We start from the raw sequence: 23088 nt of genomic DNA on the forward strand, positions 1-23088 counted from the left end.
TTCAGGTAAGATATGATTCTGAGGTTTAGAATAAAGTGCGCCATCTGCTTAAAAAATAATAGTAATAAAAAGAAGGGAATCCGAGCCATAGCTCCTTTAATCTTTAATGAGGAAGACAGCAGAGTCCCAAAGGGTCACCCTGCATTACTGAATTTCCAAAATACTCTATAGTTTTATATTGCTGTACACCAGGTAACAGACTAACTTTAGATAAACTAAAGATCATGAATGCGTTAAATGGTGTATTTACTATACAGGTGTGTGTGTGTGTCTGTGAGTTCTGTATTTATTTCTTAAACAGAAAGAAGGATTGTACTCTCTTACATGAGGCAAGGTGGCAGCATCAATACATGTGACAAAGCATTATAATGACATGGGCAAACCTTTAGAAAGCAACCGTTATTAGAGGACATCTCTTGGAGGATCGACAACTACACCACAAAAGTGGAATTCATTGGGATCATTGGGATTATGTAGAGAAAGGGAGAGAGAGAGAGAGAAAGAAAGAAAGAGGGGAATACAAATACTTAATGGTGGCTCTGAATAGGGACCTAGAGGAGCAGATTATACAAGAGACTTGTCTTGCCAGTGAGAGTCCTCCTGGTGGGATCCCTTCATAGCCTCGTCTGGGCTTCGGGGATGTAAATCTCAATGCTTTCAGCGCTCTCAGTGGCTGAATTCTGGCGGACAGATGCGGCTCGTTTGGCAGCCATCAGCCGTTTCCGGGCCTCTTGACGCTGTGAGCTTTCCAGAGAACGTTCCCGTATGAGTGGCACCTGACCTTTCGCTGGCTTCTTTGGCACTGGAGGAGGGACCCTTCTCTCCTGATCAAAGCAGAAGGTTAATGACATTATACAGCTTCTCAGGGAAAGCTTGGAAAAAACTAGGATAGGTCAGTAGTTAGAACACACATTTTACCTAAGGTTTGTTAGTTCTTATCTGCATTTTTTTCTTCATTGAACTGGCTTTTGTATTCAAGGGTTCATAAAAATAATGTAAGCTTAAAGCAAAGGATAGTATTGATAGCAGTGCTAGTTCTCCACAGGTACGATGTGTATTAAACGCCTGGCGCTGAAAGGGCCGAAGCTCCCACAGCTAACCACTTAATGCGGTTCCCATTGGGGAATCCAGACTTCTCGTCCTGGTGCCAGGGATTAGAAAGGAGAGCATCTTAAACAGAACTTTGTAGCACTATTTAAGCTAATACAGTTTCATAAACCTAATGTATAAATTCTACTACGGAATTAAAAAGAAAAAAACTCCTATCAAACTCTTTGGGTTTGTTAATAAAATTAATTTACTATAGCAGCAATCTGTGTTACAGAAGTGAAATACACAAATGACCTTGTCCCTTACACACAGTACATACATAGCACTAGATGGGCTTACAACACTGAGATTCAATGGATATATATCACACAGTAAATGTAATGTAAACTAGCAGCTTGGAGTTAGCGTACCACAGTTAGAATAAAAAACATGTGCTTAGTGGTGGCTGATCTTGGTAATAGCTCAAATAATCCATACTTTTCATGTCTCACTATAAAAATTCTTAAAATTTAGCACCATGCTGAATGAGCGTTAGGAATTACAATAACCTACAAACTGAAAATGGGTAGGAATTTTAAAAAAATCATTGAGAGAACAAACACTAATCGTCACTTTGGCAGCCAAAGATACATGGTTAACAAAGAGGAAATTTATATATTTTTATATATATAAGGATGGCTTTAGAAAAAGTGTGGATTCAGTTCTGAATTTCAGGCAGCTATAAAGTTTTTGTCAAGTCAATTTAGATTGTCTTTTAAATTACATCCCCTTCCAACTGTGAACATGGTTTCTGAGAGTAGGGATTTTATTACTACAAAGATTCCATTCTAGCCTTTAGTTTGCTCTCATGTTGATCACAACAGCCTTCATTACATGAAATGTAAAGCTGCCTAGTTGCACTTATTCACACTTTGATTTTTCCTCTACATCTAAAGATTAATCTATGCTGTTTAACAAGGGCCCAAGGGGAGGAAGACAGAGGCAAATATCAATTCCACAGAAAGTTTTCATTCTTTCTTTCTTTTTAAATAAGGAGATGAACAGTTTAATTTAAAATCACAGTCAAATGAAACAGGAACAGAGTCAGTGTAATTCTTTAAAGTGCATAACCTCTACCTTCCTATTGTAGATTGTAAATACATACGATCCTTTCTTCATTACTGCTTAACTTCTTTTAACCCTTTATAGTCTTCCTTTTGGTGGGAATTCCTTGAAATGTTTTCAAGGAAAATGAAAGGGACATTTCTAGTAAAACTCTCTTTTCTTCATGCTGGCGACTGGACACGTTCTTTTGCATTAGAAGCGAATGAAAAATGGTACATTAGCACGTGCGCGCATGTGTGTTTGCAGTTTTACAGCTCCTTCTCAAGAAAGACATATTAAAAAATAATTACCTGACTTCTGTATCATGGCCTCAGAAAACAACCAAGGGCCACCCCCAAATAAAACACTAATGGTATTCCTCTGATGGTTTGGGATTAACCTGGAATTTAGCACTCCGAATTCAGGAACAAAGGGCATGATTTTTTAGTCTTGTTTGGTGGGAATAGGATGCCAACAGAACTGTATTTCAAACCTTCCTGCTGGAAGATTTGTGGAAATTTGTATTATTATTTGTCCAAAAGAAAATGCCACTTTGCTTGTCAGCAACAAGACAGATCAGAGCTATTTTTAGGGGCAGGTAATCCAGACATCAGCGTGGGTCACCCAGATGTATATATTACTTGAACAAGGGTATAATACTTTGTCTGTAAATGGTGCACTCCTTGCTCCCTTGCCTTTTTGGTGTATGTTATATCCCTACCTATGTGTCATATTCATCAGCCAGTGCCCACTTCTGAGCCTAATGAGGCTAATGGAAACTCAGCTGTAGAGTTAGATGGCAGCAGGAGCATAGCGTTAGACTGTAAGCTCCTCTGGACACAGATCTGGCTTTAAGTGTTTTCCGTGAAGTTTCTAGCTCACTTATGGGTTCTATAAAATAATCAATTATGATAACAATAGTTTTGGAGAACTGTATTGTGGCTCACCCACGGTGCTGTTTGACCAGCTGATCAGCTGTCCTGATGGTAAGGATTAAAAATAAGGATATGTGCCAAACCAGAATGAAAAAAGGAACGTGGCTCACACTTCGAAACCTGGTAGTCTCTTTATGGCAACAATGGAAAACTCTTTTAAAATAATTAACAGTGCTACAAATGATTTTTGGGCTATCTTGGAAAAATAACATTACCAGCAAAATGAACCCGATTACAAGAATTTCCGTTTAAAAAACAAAAGAAAGCAAACAAAAAAGAAATGGCATGGAAAGATTACCATGCAACTTGCATGAAGTTTGTTTTTAGCTCTGTATGATGGCAGTTGGTTATCACTGTACCTATGATCTGGTTACCAAAGTCAGTGATGATTACACTACTTCCCTAGTTTTCTCAATAACAAAGCCTAGAGTGTGCAAGTAAACTGAATTCTTGCTATATGCAATAATATGCACCATAAATGTGATTTATTTAAATTTAAGAATCAATATATTTGGCAGTTCCTTCCAACGACTGATCATCTAGTATGATTAAATGTAAAGTTTAACAAAGTACTGTACTACATTCCCATTATCCAATTCACAAAGACAGTTTTGGTTTTAAAATATGTCTGAAACATATTACAGATAATATCCCAGATGATTATTATGTAAACATTGTTATTACAGTGAAATGAATCTGATATGAGCTTCATTGCACATTTTTAACATCTGTACGCAGAGGACTATTTAATTTGTCCAGTATTTGTGCAGGGTTTTAAATGAAGCATACAAAATCTACATTGTTCTACCTTCTTGTCATGAGGATCCATCTGTTTCCAATTATTGGCCTTTAACTGATGAAGTTCATCAAATTTCATACTAATATTTTCTATGGACAACTGGAGCATATCCCAAAACCCTGCTAAATCCTGGGAGGTCGGCCTTGGATGTGCATTAGGATTCTGTACAACAGAAGAAAAAAATATTTTGGCTTTAGTATCTTCTAATGTAAAGCATTTGTGCAAATGGCTATGCACCTCACCAGCAAAGCAGTTTACTTAGATTCAAATGATCAATGAGATAGTTAGAAGGAGTTAATAGAGACGAGAAAGAACACTTCTTACTAGTATTTTTACTTATAATAACGATTTAGGGCTAATTTCTGACAGGTATGCTCCAGAGAACCTGTGCTTTCCCCTGAAGTCAGTGGCCTCAATTCTGGCTACCCATCAAAACATGGGGAAAGGTTGCTTTCCTGTCCAGAAGCAGCAGAGTGGCACTCTTCGGCACAGCCCAGGGTTCTAACATGGGTGAAATCCTGGCTGCACTGAAGTCAATGGCAAGACTCCTCTTGACTTCGCTGGTGTCAGGATTTCATCCCACATTTCTGCATGTGCATCTACTGATTCAACAGGGCATTAATTCACATTCGTACAGTGCTTCAATGTTATTAAGGACTTTGAAAATAATACAGTTTAAATAAATGTACCCTGGACAGATTATTTATATTCCTGGCAAAAATAATCTTCGCAGAGGGAAATATATGGGGAAAGAGAATATGGATGCATGTTAACCCTACTTTTGCAGGGCACTCTTTTGGGGAGAGTTATATGTTGAACCAGAATCTGGCCAATAAAACTTTACTTGTGCCACTGGCTCATAAGATTTTGACCTTCCAGTTAAATGCTGCACACTGGTCTGGTGAAGTCTGTCTGAAGGATCTCTTTAAATGATTTAAATAAAATAGACTGTTGGATACACTGGTTTACAGCTTGATTTTTCAGAAGTGCTGAACACCCACAACTTCACTTGAGGTAATGGGATCTCTGGGTACTCAGTGCCTCTTCAAATCAGACCTGTCCTGACACCCAACAATTCTGTATGATAGCTGGCTCGGTTGAGATTATGGTTTTATTTCACATTGTGTTAACATATCTTTCTCCAGCAAAAAATAAACCAAGTGTTGGTTGTGAAACTGTTTCCCTTAAAAACAACGAGGAGTCCTTGTGGCACCTTAGAGACTAACACATTTATTTGGGTATAAGCTTTCGTGGGCTAGAACCCACTTCATCAGATGCATGGAGTGGAAAATACAGGAGCAGGTATAAATACATGAAAAGATGGGAGTTGCCTTACCAAGTGTGAGGTCAGTCTAACGAGACAATTCAATTAACAGTAGGATACCAAGAGAGGAAAAATAACTTTTGTAGTGGTAATAAGAGTGGCCCATTTCAAACAGCTGACAAGAAGGTGTGAGTAACAGTAGGGGGAAATTAGGTTTCCTCTGCCATCTTTTCATGTATTTATACCTGCTCATGTATTTTCCACTCCATGCATCTGATGAAGTGGGTTCTAGCCCATGAAAGCTTATGCCCAAATAAATGTGTTAGTATCTAAGGTGCCACAAGGACTCCTCATTGTTTTTGCTGATACAGACTAACACAGCTACCGCTCTGAAACCTGTTTCCCTTAAGAAAATTCTACCACCTCATCTTTTTCATAACATCAGAGAAGTGTGATGCTTATCCCACCAAAGCATTGACTGTGGAAAACGAAGTAGTCACATAGAAAGGATAAAGGTTATAACAGGATTCTTATTTCTTGACCATTGACATTATTAGGTAGGCAAACTGAAATAGTAACTTTTACATACACAGATACGGGAACAAAATACTTTTTCATTCTTCATATTAATAAGAGAAGGACTAACTCATGCAGAGCTGATTTCCGTTGCATCTTGCAATTTAGGCAGATTTCTAATTTAGGTCCTGATCCTCTGAGGTGCTGCTTCATCTCCCTTTGCCTTCAGTGAGAGCTGAAGGCCCTCAGTACTTTGCCACAGGAGTGAGCCTCTGATTACAAAATAGAGTTCAATATGGAGTTTTTACAGTTCTATTCTTCACTTTAAGGCCCTGATCCAGCTCTCTTTGAGAGACTCCTAATGACTTGGATGAGAACTGGGTCAGATGCTGAAAGCAAATGTCACATTAAAATACACACTATCCCATAATGTCAACTTGGCATGGTTTAAACAGTGTTTTTGTAACAATGAAAAACAAAAGCAGTTTATCTGTAATTTGGAGCCACGGCAGTCTTATCTCAGTCTGATTGGATGTTTTAAGAAGAGAGCTTAATAACAGGATGGCTAGCGCAGAGGAAAGAGAGCCATATGTTCTGCGTTCCATTCTCTGCTCTGTCCTGAACCTTTCTGTGCTTCAGATTCCTCATGAGTAAATTTGGGATAATTGTCCTTATCTACTCTGCAACAGTGAATCATTAAACATTTGATAACTGAGGGCTCTTCCATTTAGCAGACAAAGGTATAACAAGTTGAAGTTGAAACTAAATAAATTCAGACTAAAAATAAAATGAAAATGTTTAAGAGTGAGAGTATTTAGCTATTGGAACAACTTATCAAGAGTCGCGGTGGATTCTCCATCACTAGACATTTTTAAATCAAGATTGGCCATTTTTCTAAAACATATACTATAGCTGAAACAGGAATTAATTTAGGGAAGTTCTATGGCCTGTGTTATACTGGAAGGTCACACTAGATGATGACAGTGGTCCCTTCTGGCCTTAAAATCTAAGAATTACCATATATACTCGTTCATAAGCCGAATATTTTTGGTAAAAAAGTGACACATCAAAGAGCGGGGGTCGGCTTATAAATGGGTCTACACCAAAATGTGATGATTTTAAACTCTATGGAATCATTGAATTGAATATCTACTACATTGTCGTTTTGTTTACCTGGAACATCTGCAGGCATGGAGCCCCTCATCTCCCATTGGTTGGGAACGGCAAATCGTGGCCACTGGAAGCTGAGGGGCTCCGAGCCTGTGAACGCTCCAGGTAAACAAAACGTCCAGGCCCATTAGCGGCTTACCCTAACATGCCAGGAGCCAAAGTCTGCCAACTCCTGAAATATAGGTTCGGCTTATGAAAGGGTCATACAGTTTTTGCTATTTTTACCTAACCATCATGGGGGGTCGGCTTATAAACGAACGGGCTAATGAATGAGTATATACGGTAGTTTAAAACATGGTTTGAAATCTTTGATAAATGCAAAGTATTATCAACATTTTAGGTATGTGGTATACAATGTATTGTGCATTATTAGGGATAGGCAAACTGATTCTGAGAAATTAAGAACTTTCTTTTGCCTTTTTGCCTTTTTGGAGATTTGGAAGAGTTTGGTTAGCTTCAATTATTCATTATTTTTTATTTGTGAATATCTACACTTCCCTGGTTTGGATGCAGATGGGCCAAAATTATAATAATACATGGAGATATACCTATCTCATAGAACTGGAAGGGACCCTGAAAGGTCATTGAGTCCAGCCCCCTGCCTTCACTAGCAGGACCAAGTACTGATTTTGCCCCAGATCCCTAAGTGGCCCCCTCAAGGATTAAACTCACAACCCTGGGTCTAGCAGGCCAATACTCAAACCACTGAGCTATCCCTCCCCCTACAATAGATATACCACAATAGATATACCACAATAGATATTGCTTTACGGTACATCTGTCCAACTGAAAGCAAGCAGCACTGGAAATCCCATGAGAAAGTGTCATCCCACAAGATTTCCAGTCCAATTTTGAAGACTCAAGAGGTTAACTCAGTTTTGAAAAGCATCCAAACCTTTGGGTGCTTATCTGAAAAGAATCCAAATTCCAAGTGTGAAATCCTGCCTCTGTAGAAGTCATTGGCAAAGCTCCCATTGAATTTCATCCTAAGCCTTTTGAGTTTCTCTCTTTTTTAATTATTATGGGCCTCACACTGATCTCCCACTGTTTTTACACTGGTGTAACTTGATTAAATTCAATGGATTTACATTGGTTGGAGGAATCAAGCCCTTTATTGGAATAAATAGCAGATATTCTAATCTAGAAAAAGCTTTATACAATTTAAGGCATAGTGACTCACAGAGTAAATTCCTTAGCAATAACAGATGCACAATCATATCTATAATAAACATTACATACCAGGTTTTCTTCACACAGTTCTCTGAACTGGTAAAATTTCTGGGCCATAAGAAGCTGTGCACTCCCCACTGCAGTTCGAATTTTCCCTAGAACTGACAGGAAAGCAAACATAAGTCAGCACCAGTTAGACCCTGGTTAGACCAGCACCAGTTAAACCAGTGCCCTTCTGTAGTGACTGAACCATATACACCAATGAGGAAGTTATGGAGTAAACATCATTCATTTTTTACAAGAATGTTACCTCTGACTCATGCATTCTAGAGCAGTTGATAACAGTTAAGTCCAAGTGTACACTAGAAAAGGTTTGCCAGGATAGTTATACAGAAAGTATTTTTCCTGGTATAGCTTATACGGGATCCCCAAATGAAAACATTGGTGTAACAGGGTGCTCTGCCCTTTTAAAGGCCGGGGGGCTGGTGATCAGCAAACCCTGTTTGATTATCAGACCCAGTTGGGAAGGAGCCAGGTCATACTTACAAAGGGCTGAGAGCACTCAGTTGTGGGGAGCTGCAGGACAGAGACTGGCTCTTGTGACTGTCCCTGGAGCAGAGAGGCGTAGAGTGAAAGGTCTCTGGACTCCTGAAGCCTATGTTGGTCAGGGGAATAGCTTTGGTTTGAGTTATTTGGTGAATTTTCTGTTTGAATTAATAAACCGTGCAAGCACACTTCTATGCTGTAAAAAGCAACAAAGAGTCCTGTGGCACCTTATAGACTAACAGATGTATTGGAGCGTAAGCTTTTGTGGGTGAATACCCACTTCGTCTGACAGATCCAGACTAACACGGCTACCCCTCTGATACTTCTATGCTGGTATAACCACATCTACACAATAGCTTTTGCTGATATAGAAATGTGGTGAAAAATCACCCCCCTTTCTGACACTGTTATACCCGCCAAAGTTTCTAGTGTAGACCTGGCCTCACATGCAGAACGGTGAAGAGCTTTCAGAAAGTGTTACAAATGTGTAATTAATCATGTGCCACATTGGGGAAACACAGCTTCTACCAATACCTCTGCTGTTTCCCTCAGAAACAGAGGGCCCAGTTCTTGGGTCTGGCTGACTGCTGGCTGGTGCTGGTCCCAGGAGGAGGGAACAGTGGCTCTATGTCACATTTACAACCTCCACCCTGGTCCTAGGGCTATCCAGAGGCTTTTTCAGTCATCACTGCAACTTGGAGCAGCTTCAGGGCTGCTCTCAGTCACCCTAACTGGCCATTTCAGTAGCCAACACTCACCAGAGCATAATGGTGCTCCATGCCATGCTTCCTCCAGCTGCGTCTACTACACTGGTGACCCAGAGGAAGGCAGCAAAGGGTCACTATGGCAGCTTTGCACCTCTTGGCAATTCCCGCACACTGGTCAGTTAAGCCAGCTTTATGGTCTCTTTGCACCATCAGAGTGGTGCAATGAGTTATAGTAGACCAGAGAATCCGGCCCATAGTATATGGTTTTACAACAGTCTGGATGAACTTAAATTGGTATTTACCACTTAACTAATGAAAGACATGAACAACATTCGTTCTGCTTTGATTCGAACCATTATTATTAAAATAATTATTGTAGCGCCTAGAGGCCACAACTAAGATAGGGCCCGATTGTGGTAGGTACAAGAACATAGAGAGCGGCAGTCCCTGAGGAGCTTACAGTCTAAATAGACAAGACAGACAACGTGAAGTAGGGAGAACTGAGGCACAGAGAGGTGAAGTGACTTGCCCAAGGTCACGTGGCAGGTCAGTGGCAGGACCCAGAATAGATCCCAATTCTCCTGACTCCCAAGCCGATGCCCTGTCTATGGACCACGCTAAACCCCTATAAATTCAAACACAGTGTTGAGGAGAGCTCAAAGGGGGAAAATCCCTTCAACACTTTGGGGTTGTAAAATCCACAGTAAAGAACTCAGCCCACTCAGCACAGGCCAGACTTTATAGGTGGCTACCAGAGCACTGCCACAAAATCATTTAACACTGAAAGACTATTCTGGGTATTCACAAACACAGAGACCAACCAAGTAGGGACAAAACTAAGTTATGAACTGAAGTAGGCTTAACCGAAGCCAGGTATACAATCATAGCTCCATGTTTTACCCTTTTAAGGCTGATTAATGTAGCACAACAACTTAGCCAGGTGGAAGTAAAGTTGGACATAGAATACACTGTAAATGTAAAAGGAAGAAGGGTAAAATAGTCGGGGCTGGGGTGGGGTGAGAGCGTTTTATGATTCTCCCTTCAGAGCCCTACAGAAAAGAACACCATGCACACACAAGCACAGTCCAAGCCTTCCACTTTGCTCCCAGAGCTCAGCGCTGCCAGGAAACAGCTCTGAACTGGAAGATTCACTAAGTGGAATATTTTCAGCACGTTGCACTGGGAATTCTACTTACAACTGTCATTATTGTTAGTAAAGGTTGCGTGTCTAATTCCCTGCACACTGTGCTGAAAATGCACCCCTTGGAGTGTCTAGTCATTTATGCAACCCAGTGTGCAAACCACTCAACTGAAAGGAACTTTCAATGGTGGGGAGGAGCTACTTTGAGAGCTTTCATGTGGTTCCCATTGTTATGAAAACTCTTCCCACTGTGTATATTTCAGAACAGCTGCCTCATCTGGAGCTTGGCCATCTGATGCTTCACAACACAGCCTAGGAGTTGAGAGGGGGGAAATGATCCCTCAACTTTTCAGTAAAAAGTTAAGATAGAACTTTATCTATTTAGAACTTTGGTTGCATGGAGGTAATGTTGAGAGTCTGTTTAGAAGTGAATTTAAAATACACTTTTGGTGGGGGATGGCGATGCACCCCTTCCTTTTTGTTTTTAAAGAATACTTAATAAGTTTAATATTCTAAAATATCATTAGATAGAACTGGGGGGAAAGGAAGTTCTTACCCCTGGCTGCCTACGACTGGCTAGTTGTTTAAAACCTTTACCCCAGCTGATTGTGAGATGCATGCTGATGTTGTTCTCCATTGTTATCACTTCTGCTGTAGCTCCTGCTGTATCTAGTCAAGTGTCACTGATTTTCCTACCCCTTGAAAACAAGCAGTCCAGTCAACAAGGCCAACCCTGTCACAGAAGTTAAAAAAAAAAGACTTCAAACAAAGCACGTGAAAGACTGAAAGGAATCTCCCCAGAAGGCAAAAGTCTTCTCAAAAGCTAAATACTGCCTTATAATACTTGTTGCTTTTTGTTTTCAAGGCAGCGTCCCCATTTCTCTGACTCAGTCAAAATCTCTAGTGCCAGAAATAGAAGGGTTAAGGTGTACTGTGGTAAAAGAAATAAAAACACACTGATGCACTCATCTGGCTAAAATTCTGAGAGGCTCCATTCTTGAACACAAGTTTGGGGACAAATACTAAGTGAATAAGAGAAAGTGACAATATATCAGAAAACGACTGACGGAGTCTTAAGCAGCACGGGGAGGTGAGTGCAGGAGGAAAGTAGTATATATTAAAACATTAAAATTGACTACTTTAGTTCATAATGCTACAAACAAAATTTACAAAGTAAGCAAACAAACAATCCCTCCTGTTCATTAAATCCATCAAGACGCAGTCATAACAGACCATAGCAACCATATACTTCTATTCCTAATAGCCTGGACCTCCCTCCCCTCATAAACCCATCATAGCTATTCAGAAAAAGCTATCCCACCATAGTTATTCTGGTATACTTTATTCTGGAATAACTCCCCCATGTGGACACTCTCTTCTGGGAAAAAGGTGATTTGGCAAGCAAAATAAATATTCTGGAATAAAATCACTTTTATTCCAGAATAAAGTGTCCATGTGGGGGAGTTATTGTGCAATAGCTATAGTGAAATATTTAATTTGGAATAGCTAAATTGGTCTATTTCCCAGATTACACATGCTCTTAATCTGGTATATTTGCAGAATGGTCTAGTACATCGAGCACTGGGCAGGGACTCAGGAGACCTGAGTTTTATTTCCATCTTGGCCATTGGCTGCTGGGTGACCTTGGGCAAGTCACTTCACCCCTGTGTGCCTCATTTTCTCTCTCTGTAAAATGTGAATAATGATGCTGACCTCCTTTGTAAAGCGCTTTGAGATGTACTGATGAAAATAGGTAGGTATTATTTAAAGCCACACAGACTATAAACTCTTTGGAGCAAGGACCATCACTTCTAATGGTGCCTAGTACACATTTTGGATGATATATAAATAAACGCAGGGGTAGAGGAGGGAAAATGCAACACCCCCACCCCCCAAATAAGACAAAAAGTGATTGCAAAAAGTGGAGTTTGGTACATCTTGAAAGGAGTTTGCCTGCATATGTATCAAAGGGTAACAAGAAATAGAAAAAAGTGATGAAGAAGTAAAATTGAGGTGATGTGAAAAGTCATAATATGATGAGTTTTTAAAAAATATTATTTGACGTCTAAACACCAGCCAAACTCTTTGCACTTCGATTATGATGGACCTCAGTGTCTAACAAAGAACAAAGGAACCACTTTGGGACTGTGGTTATAAAATGCCACATAAAATATGAACACCTGATGTTTACAGTGTTGTTGTAGTCCTGTTGGTCCTAGGATATTAGAGAAACAAAGTGGGTGAGGTAACATCTTTTACTGGGCCAACTTCTGTTGGTGAGAGAGGAAAGCTTGCCTCTTGCACCAACAGAAGTTGGCCTAATAAAAGATATTATCTTACCCACCGTGTCTCTCTAACACCTGACAGTTAGTCAGGGGGAACCAGCCGGATAACAGAAGATAGAAGACTGGCTGACTACAAGGATGAGCATCAGGAATAAGGGGAGGGAAGAGTGGCAGAAAATAAAATGGACCAAGACTGAGGTTTGTGTTGCAGATGTTAGCTGTGCACTGTGCATGTGAAAGAACCCTGCCATAGAGATGGTACAATCCATTTCCCAGCCAGGATGGACCAATATTTAGCCTATTTGTGTCAACAGACTTGCATTTAAATAACTCAAAGCATGACAAAAGCCAGGAAATTCAAAGTTAATGCTAACACTCCTGTCCTTAGTCAGCTATTAAGGAGAAAAGAAGCTGAATGAAACAAGTTAAGGACTGATTCTACAACCTTACACTGAGTAGCATTTATTATTGTGAGTGATCTCATTGAAGATTAATGGCACTATCTGGATGAGTAAGTGCCACTTAATATGAATAAGCATTGCAGAATCAGGCCTTTGGTCCTTTGATTTACCTGGTTTTTATTAGTGTGACTGACAAGTTTTCTAGTTATTGTATTTTGTAGCCTGGGGATATTTCGCTTTTCTTTAAATCTTTGTACACTGGCAAGGATAACATCTGGGACCTGGCTCTTCTGAGACTTTGGGAAATAAGCTGGTGTAGAGGGAACTAGTCGGGGAGAAGAGTTATAGAAAAGCAGAGTATAGGGAAGATCTGTAGGAATAACTGATGATTTTATTTGCTCATAATTAGGACTACAGGAATACATCTGAGGGACAAGGAGAAATCAATGTTTAGTTTTATTTTCTCATGCATAATCACTTGCAGAAAGAAGAGTCGCTCCTATCTCTCCCCAAACTTTCCTTCCTTAGCTTCACATTTCATGCTTTGTTTAAAACAAATTACTAAAACTTTGCCAGTCCCACATTAATTTATCACAGTTTGTTGCCTTTGCTTAGCTGCGACCCTAGATTTGAATACAGGGTTACTACAGATTTGAGGTCAACTTTTATGTCTAGGCAAGCCCAAAGGGGTACAGTATACATGCTAAGTGATAAGATTGATGATGGGCACAAATTTTGTTAAGTTCCTTTGTTTTCTTTCTTAGTCTTTAGTTTGTTGGGTCTGACTCATCTCTCCATTACACCAGTATTACACTGTTGAATACACCTGCCTAAAACCCAGGACTTATGGTGAATCAGACCCACTGTTTGCTTTGGATGGTCATCTGAAAGTTTATGAGTCAATAAGCTACACTACTTCACACAGATGAATAGAAATGTTTCTTAAGATTAATGAAATCAAATTAATTTTCAAATTCCTTTGAAACTCTACGTGAATTCAGTAAATGGCCCAAGGATTGTAGGAATGCTTTTGTTTGTACCCACAACCAGCTGCATATGTGCCTTGAGATCATATTTCTATTGATTAATAGTGTGAGAGTGAGAATCTGGCCCATTGATGTAAGGTTTGTCAGAGTTTGTTGTGTGGTAGGGTCAGTTAAAGGACTGATACAAAGTCAATTAAAATGAATGGAAAGAATCCCATTGACTTCAGTAGGCTTTGGATCAGGTCCTTAATACATGGTTAGGTTTGCATCTTTACTTCCAACTCTTTCCTTTCATAAAGAGAAAGCTCTAGAATCATTGCTGAATTCACAAAATAGTAAAATATGCTGAAGGAGTATCAGGTGTCCTGACTGTAAGAGTGAGTATACAACAATAAAGTGGTATTAATCTGCCTACTACATATGCTACAGTTTTATGAGGAAATGTTTTCAGATAAAACCAGCAAATTTCATACAATAAGTAGTTTATGACAAGAAAATGGGGGCAAAGACATATTTATGTATACTGGTATTTCTCCCTGGAATGACTGAAACCCTAACCTGTGTTTTTATACACAGCAGTAGACTTCATTCCTAGCTAGAAACATTCAGTCCCATCTGGTAGATTCATTCCCAGTTAGATAATACCAAACGTATCTATGTAACATACAAGCTACTGTCAAATAGCAGCGAGCCGTCTCCCAGAGACAGCTGTTTCACACAAGGGCTGCATTGTCTGAGAGAAGCTTGTATCATTTTACTTCAAGTGCTGAGGGAACAAGCATTCTGTCAGCTGCCATGGCATTGAAGAAACCTCGCTCACTGCAGATTTTCATTATTTTGTTATCAGGCCAAAAACACACTGCAGACTGTCAGAGTTGAAGGTTGAAAACAAGAGATGCATTCCTTGCTCTACTTACATTTTATCAATTACAAATTCCCTCCTTCTCTGCAGAGTTTGTGTGTGTGTGTGTGTGTATGAAAAAGACACAATTTGCTTCTGAGTTTCCAACAACAAGCTTTTGTTCTCAGCATGGGTGAGCTGGCTACTGTGGCCCTTACCATATGCTTTTATTTGGCTTCAGGTAGAATAGGAAACTCTGTCCTGCAGTGGAATGTCAAACACAATGTCCACAGGAAGCAGCTGTCACATTCAAGAATCGCAGATGACATCACAAAGAAGCCAGTAACTCACTAATGGTTGTTAAACAAGGTTGCCCCTTTTACCCCCTGTAACCTCCACCAAAACAAGGAAGTGCCAGTTAATAAAGAGGCAGATAAATAATCTACAGGGTATGTAAAATGTAATTTGTACTGTACATGGAGGCAATAGTAGAGACTACATAACTCCTACCTTACTCACTCCAAATTAGAATTTTTCCACTGATTGCTACAAATTTAAAAACGTTATAACTAAAAAGACAATGAAATACATCAACAAAGTTCTCACTAAAAGCTGTGTATAAATTAGCCTTATTAAATTCAATTTCCCCACTTGCCCTAGATGAATAATTGTTTTGATGGGCAAGTAAAATATCATTAGGTTTTTCCATTATCATCAGTCATTATGATAACAAGCAGGCAAGTATATTTTGTGATTGGACTGATATTTATTTTTCCCATATATGTATGTGTGCACACACTTTTCACTATAACCCCCACAGCCCAGTTCATGGGTTGTATCATCTGCATACCTACAGGGGGTAATTGTTCCATTCTGGCATGTGTCCTGTGCAAACAAACACTAATAATATACATTAAAGATGAAACCCAACCAAAACCCTGAATCCAAACACACCTCAAATTTGGGAAGTTTGGATCTGCCGTTGGAAGTTGTGGTTTGGGCTACAGTTTTTTGGATAGGTGGAATGGGTAGTTATATCCTATAGTTAAGGTTTTGGTAACACTTTGTTATAACCCATTTTCAGTTGTTTACTATCTTGCCAAATTATAACCATTTGGTCTGAAATTCTCCATGGCAGGTTTCTACATTGGGTTGAATAGTTTCAGTAACAATAGTTCAGCCATTTCTGATAATGAGGCTAGTGAAAAATAAATAGGTTGCAGTATGAGTGTGCCAAATCTATGTGTTATGTGCCTTGTACTCACAATGTTGTGTAATATTTGCATGTGCAAAATTAGAGGCCACATTCTATATCTATATCTATCTATCTATCTATCTATCTATCTATATATACACACACACACACACCTAGTGTGTGAGGGTCACAGAATATGGGGAGCCTGCAATATCTAGAGGACCAGCTCAGTGGCCGGAAATTAGCTGTGCAACTCCCATTTAAGATAAAGTTTATCATATGAGGAGCATTTATCCAGGAAGCTGTGACTCTTGACAGCATCACATATAGTGTAACCCAGAAAAATTATTTCATATGCCAATCCATACACTGTGGATGTACAGTATATCTAAATAAGGCCCATGTATGTCATCTATGCAAATGTACACAAGACAGCTTAATTTCCATCCACAACCTCTTAGGAACAAGGTATCCACGGAAACTATTATGGCCTGACTTTCGGAGCTGATGAGCATCTGCAGCTCCCAACTTCAAATGGAGTTACAGGTACTGGGCACTTCTGATAACCAGGCCTATCATCTGATTATTGTACAGATAAATGGCAAATGGCCTTATCAAACCTTATAGGAGTCAATGGAAAGACTCCTGCTGACTTCAACAGGTTTTGGATCAGGTCTGAAATGACTATTTCTAACAGTGATATTATTGTATTCAGTTACTTACTGTCCTCAGGTAAGTTGTTTTCCTGTTCTTCTCTCTCCATCTGTTGGCACCAGCCCTCCATACGATCTCTTTCTGCCTGAAGAAGCTTCAGAAACCAGTGCCCATCTCTGTGACAAACTGACCTTTGAACAGCCTCCAGAGGATCTTCAGTTATAGAATCAATCCAGGGATCCGGAGGGGGTAAAATTGAAGGATCAAAATCTGTATCAAAGTCGTCATCTACTGCACATGCATGATAATGGTTTCCTGACCCCTGTATGCTAACAGTGGAGGTGCTTGCATCTCGGGAATATTGTCTTGATATTTGCCCAGTGCATGTACTGTCCTCCTGAGGGTCCACTGATATTTCAAAATTCTCATGGAAGTCCAGGTCTGCTTGCACAGCTGCTGTTACACTATTAGATCGAGTAAACCTGCGGAAGCTTCAAAGAACATAAAAACAAAATGCTTAGTGTTAAAGAGATTTTCCTAGACAAACATTCCAATGATAAACTGGAAATACAGTAAAAGATGATATTCTAAGATTCTGTCTCTCCTTGCAAAGACTGAGGGAATGGCTGTCCCTGCTATAGATTTTAAATAGAAAGACCGATTTATCTTGTTCATAATATTTATCAGCATAGATTTTTTTCTTAAAACAAACATTTCCCCCCCCCCCCCAAATTATGATTTGAAGTTAGCGTTTGTGATGGTTTTTGGATTGACAGGCTTGGAGACTAGGCCAAGATTGACTTTGGGTGTCCAATTAGACTAGACACTTTAAAGGAGCCTGATTTTCAGAAAGTGTTGAACTTCCATTCTCTGAATAAGACTTCCTTTAAGATGTCTCAAGTTGGGCACCCAAAAACAGAGGCAGCCAAAATTATTAGTCGCTTTTGAAAATCTTGGCCTGAAGTTCTCTATGCACTAAGCAGGCACAGTCAGAGAAGTGAGAAACCATGCTTCCCCGGTCAATATTATCACCCGTAGATGCCAGGATAGTTCAGTGTCCATGTACATTCAGTCCTTGCCTCTCTGCTGAGATTGCCAATAAGCTATGACCACCAAATTAATTACATAAAGCATTTTTATGACAGTGTGGGTAAGGAAAAGTATTTTCAGCATAAATATTCTATATGTTAATTTCTAATTTACCTCAGTTATTAATAGATTAATTTACTTCTTCACAAAAAGACATTATTGCAAACTCTCATAATTGTATTGCAAGTCTCACAATATTGTTTTTTAAAGGGCTTCTGGGATTTTCTAATTTCCTCCCTCAATATCACAATCTTCTGCCCATATCCGTAATGGCCGCCATCTCCCGTTACTGTCAGCAGGACTAAAGCTATAGGCTACCTGCAGCAAGATGGTCACCATGTCCTAAGATTTGTAGAGGACAGTGAAATTTCCCTCAGCAAATATGGCCTTCGTCTCCTATAATTTATAATATGGTTAAAGCCTGGCTCTTCTGAGGGAAGAAACAGCTGTTTAGTCAGCAAGTAAGGGCCAGACTGATGGGAGAATATGGAGATACAAGGAATGTGACTGTTGGGGGAGGAGGAACGGGGAGTGTGTTGAGGAAATAGTACAGGAAAGTATGGGGAGTCAGAGAAAGGCCGGGGCAGTAGGCAGACTGAGGCTAAGTCTATACTACATACTAGTATTGATGACGTACGGTACATGTAGCTACACATGGCAGTGAAAAGCAGGCTGTGTTCACAGTGTGGTGTGTAGCTACACATGTCAGTGAAAGACTCTGGCAGCCTAGAGGTAGCGGGGAAAGGCTTCAGCAGCTCTCTGCCACAGGAGCCTTTCACTGCAGGGAGGAAAAGGGTCTGGCAGGGGAAGGAAGTGGGGAAACCCCCCGCTACAGCCTTTCGCTGCTGCAGGGAAGGGCACCAGAAAAAGCTGGTGAGTGTTCCCCTGCTGCCTCTCTGCCAGAGTGTTTTCCTGTGGCAGGGAAAGACTCCAGCAGGAGGGAGGCAGTGGGACACTACATAGGTGAAAATAACAGTGTAGAGGGGGAGGCACAGCTTGGGCGAGCAGAGAGCTGTGTAGGGTATGTACTCGAGTACATACCCACAGCCTTCTCAGGCATGTCTTTACTTGCCTAAGCCGTGCCTCACCGGGTACATTGCTATTTATACCCATGCTAGGGGGGCCTGCGCATATGTACACTCTGCACTCCCAAAAGCAGCATGCAGTGTAGACATACCTTGAAAGGGGATGCAGCAGGAGAGCCTGAGGGGCAGGAGGCAGACAGACAGGGCACAGGAGAGTGTGAGGGGAAGAGGCAAACTGAAGGGAACAAAGAGGAGTATAAGGGGCAGGAGGCAGACTGAAGGGTTGCAGGAGGAAACTGAGTGTGTTGCAGGAGAATGTGGCATGGCAGAGATGGTGAATATGAGGGGTTGTAGCTTGTGAAGAGAAACAGAGGGAAAAATAGGGGTCAAGTGAATGTTGTGAGTAGGTGAGGTCTGGAGACCTGTGTGGGAGCACAGAGGAAGAAAGTAACTGGGCAGCTGCCTAGCTTACCTGTTTAGGGAGGAGAACAGAGAGAGGTAGATTGATGAAATAAGTAAAAAGGATAACATTTAAATTAACATAATTAGGCTTCAGAGTGAACATCCACCTGCAATGAGTACAGTTCATAGCTCTCCACACTGCTAATTCAGGCTGTCTCCAATCGTGTCTGTCTGTCTGAATCTGCATTAGTTTACACTTGGTTCACAGTCTGACAGTAATCTCTGCAGCCATAAATCCTTTTGCACAGCTCCAGTGATGCAAAGTAGCCATAGAGCCCCGCCCCCTTAATTAGCCAGAGTTAAGCCAGGTGTACAGCTGTTCTATTGTGGGAGAAGTGCAAAGCAGCAATAGTGTACTAGTGAATCCAGCCCTTAATTTTGTTTAATATAAACATTGATTCTGGAGTACAAGACGGCAATTGCCTCCTGCTCCTCACTCCCTTTCAAAGAAATTATCTGCTTTCCAAGCAGGGCCGGCTCCAGGCACCAGCGCAGCAAGCTGGTGCTTGGGGCAGCCCACGGAAGGGGGCAGCACGTCCGGGTCTTCGGCGGCAATTCGGCGCCGGGTCCCTCAGTCCCTCTCGGGTAGAGCAGCCGCCGAAGTGCCACCGATCGTGGCTATTTTTTTTTTCTTCACCGCTTGGGGCGGCAAAAAAGCTGGAGCCGGCCCTGTTTCCAAGCTACTGTCAGCTAGCCCAGTTTGAACCCTACCCTTCGAAGACCACGGCTCTATTTTCAGGCCTAGCCTTCTACGGGGTGGGACTGCTGGAGAGGCACTAGGCTGGATTCAGACCTCATTTTCATTTGTTCTCATTTACATTCTCTTCTTATTACTCCACTGAAGAGTGAGTCCAGATTTACCATATGTAACTGAGAGCAAAATCTGGTCAAGTGTATTTAATCCCTGGTGGAGTGATGGATGGGAGAATGTAGGGGAGAATCTTGCATCATTTAATAGTGACCATCCAGGCAGGGAGCCTCACTGACAGTCTTCAAAGAGAATCCTCTTTAATCCTACTGGAGTAGAAGAAGAATGGCTATTGATATGAAGCTTTGAGAGAGGCACAACAAGACAAAATGGGAGTTGGGAGGGGCTCCTCAATACTAAAACAGACACAGGGATTATGCAGGAAATTGTTAATGATACCAGTTGTCTTCTCAGTAAAACAGATATGTCATATCTGCATCTGTCAAGTTTATTATAATTATAGAGACTTTTTTTACATCATACAACATAATGTTTTTAATAAAACAGCTGCTTTTATGCACTTGCTTTGAAAAAGGTTGTTAGGTGATGCAAAAGTCAGTTATCCAATTAAAGTTTTACACGACAGGCTCCATTTGCACCGACAAACTACAAAATATGATGTAGACAGATCTCTTCAGTTTTAGGTATTTATTTATTCTTTAATAAGCAAAACTCTTTCTTCCCATTTTCTCACTTTATATTTCTTATTACTCCCCTCTTCCTGGAGTGGACACACACACACACACACACACACACACACACACACACACACACACACACACACACACACACACACACACACACACACACAGTTCCCTTTTAGTTGTTCAGTCAGGATCCACAGATAGCAGGAAAATAAAAATAAACAAGCATTCCTCTTCTAATGATAATTAATATAATGGGACAGCAATCATGGGGGAAAGCAATTCCTTTAATATGGACAGCACATCTTCTCCAGGCCCCTCAGGAGGTCTCTTGTGATTTCACCACAGTTTGCATGTCTTAGGCCTTGTCTACACTTACAACGCTGCACCAGTGCCACTATAGAGCTTAGTGAAGATGCTCCTATGCCAACAGGAGAGCTTCTCCCATCAGCAGGGCCGGCTCTAGGCACCAGCAAAGCAAGCAGGTGCTTGGGGCGGCAAATTTGCAGGGGTGCAAGAATCCAGCATGAGAGCTGAGAACCAACAGGGAGCCCTGGGAGCTGTAGTTCCTTGGTTAGCTCCCTGCCTATAGAGCCAGCCCTGGAGCAGGGAAAGATCTACATTTCCCAGCATTCCCTCGGCCGCAATTAACAGGAAAGGGAGGGGGAAGGAGTGTAGAACTGAAACCTCATGCTGCAGCTTGCTGTAAATGGTAGGAACAGAGCCAGCTCTAGGTTTTTTGCTGCCCCCCACCTCAGCCCTGGGCTCCCCCCGCACCCCTGTGTTGCCCCAGCCCTGGACTCTCCCCCGCCCACACCCCCTGCTGCCCCAGCTCTGGCCCCCACCTGCACCCCCCTACTGCCCCAGCCCTGGGCTCTTCCCCCCCCCCCCGCACCTCCTGCCACCCCAGCCCTGGGCTCTTCCCCCCACCCCCCACCTGCATCTCCTGCCACCCCAGCCCTGGGCTCTTCTCCCCCCCCTGCACCTGCACTCCCTGCTGCCCCAGCTCTGGCCCCCACCTGCACCTCCTGCCGCCCCAGCCTGGGCTCTTCCCCCCCACCCCCGCACCCCCTGCCACCCCAGCCCTGGGCTCTCCCCCAAAGAAAGAATTGGGTGGACTAAATGGACATTGCACCTCTCTATCTGAAGCCTAGCAAGGCAGGTACGTGGATCCCACTAGAATTTAAAATGAAAAGTAAGGGAGGGGAGGCTCTACTAGACTGGGCAGCTTTAGATACAGTACCAGGCACGTAGGAGGATTTACACTTCTGAGCCATGGAAGCAGAAATTGACTTTTCTTTTCCAGATTTAGCTAATATTCAGAAAGGGAATCCAGCACCTGCCTTCCAGATTTGAACACCCTCAAAATTCAGGAGTGCTCAAGCTCAATTTGGGCAGCTGTTACTTCATTTCTCCCAAATGAAATATACTGATCCACTGTAACTTGCTGTAGGAAAAAGTAGAATAAATTGAGCAAGAAATGCTTCCCAGTGGTTATTAGGACTGGAATTGCTATTTTCAACAGCCATTCCTTTTTTTAATTATTATTATTATTTTTAAGTTTTAGTTTTATTTGTTTAAAAGGAAGACAGTGATATTGCATTGGCAAATTCCCCATAGAAACAAAGAATGGAACAAAAGAATAATAAAGGCACCTCAACTTTTCCTCATTTATGTAGGACAATCTTATAATATGCATCCAGATAGCCTTCAATCACACAAGCTGAAAATTGTTCCACTTTACTGCAGTTCTGTAACCATATGGGAACCAATCCTGTCTGTGTTCTGTGCACATCCAAAATTCCTCCTGAATGACCCGCCCTGGGAGCGAGTTACCAGTGACCCAGGGCTGGGGCGGCAGGAGGGTGCAGTGGGGGGGGGGGGGGGAAAGGGGGAAGCCAAAATTTTTTTTGCTTGGGGCAGCAAAAAACCTAGAGCCGGCCCTGCCCATCAGCGTAGGTACTCCCCCTCCTCGAGATGCTATAGCTATGTCAACAGGAGAAGCCCTCCCATTGACATAGCCCTGTCTACACCAGGGGAAAGGTTGGTTTATCTATGTTGATCGGGGGTGTGGATTTTCCACACCCTTAAGCGACGTAGTTATACTGACATAAGTTGGTAGTGTAGGCCAAGCTCGAGTTAAATGCTGATATGCTTCTGCCTTAGCATCTGTGCGAACTGAATGACTATTTGAACTGCAGTTAACAGTCTGGCTTTCAATACACAACAAATCCCACATGTGAAAACATCAAGCTCTGGCAATACATCGTCCTGGTAAGCAGAGGCATCACATTTTAAAACTTTCAGGAGTACATCCTTCCTGTTTTCAATATGAGCTGGTGCCACCAAACACAGACTCTGCTCAACATATAAAAGA

General features: G+C 41.5%; 1 protein-coding gene across 4 annotated transcripts in view; it reads right to left on the reverse strand.

Moving 5' to 3' along the window:
* Positions 1-614: 614 nt before the first annotated feature.
* DLGAP1 (DLG associated protein 1) overlaps positions 615-23088 on the reverse strand; it is a 219123-nt gene continuing 196649 nt past the window's right edge. For all 4 annotated transcript variants that reach the window (XM_065397967.1, XM_065397966.1, XM_065397969.1 and 1 more), the window contains 4 exons: positions 16813-17234; positions 8057-8148; positions 3877-4029; positions 615-824 (listed from right to left, as the gene is read on the reverse strand). In XM_065397967.1, the coding sequence (XP_065254039.1) occupies positions 615-824; positions 3877-4029; positions 8057-8148; positions 16813-17234 (877 nt within the window). The remainder of the gene's footprint in view (positions 825-3876; positions 4030-8056; positions 8149-16812; positions 17235-23088) is intronic.

Source organism: Emys orbicularis, chromosome 2, assembly GCF_028017835.1.
Source record: "Emys orbicularis isolate rEmyOrb1 chromosome 2, rEmyOrb1.hap1, whole genome shotgun sequence".
NCBI classification, from domain to species: Eukaryota; Metazoa; Chordata; order Testudines; family Emydidae; genus Emys; species Emys orbicularis.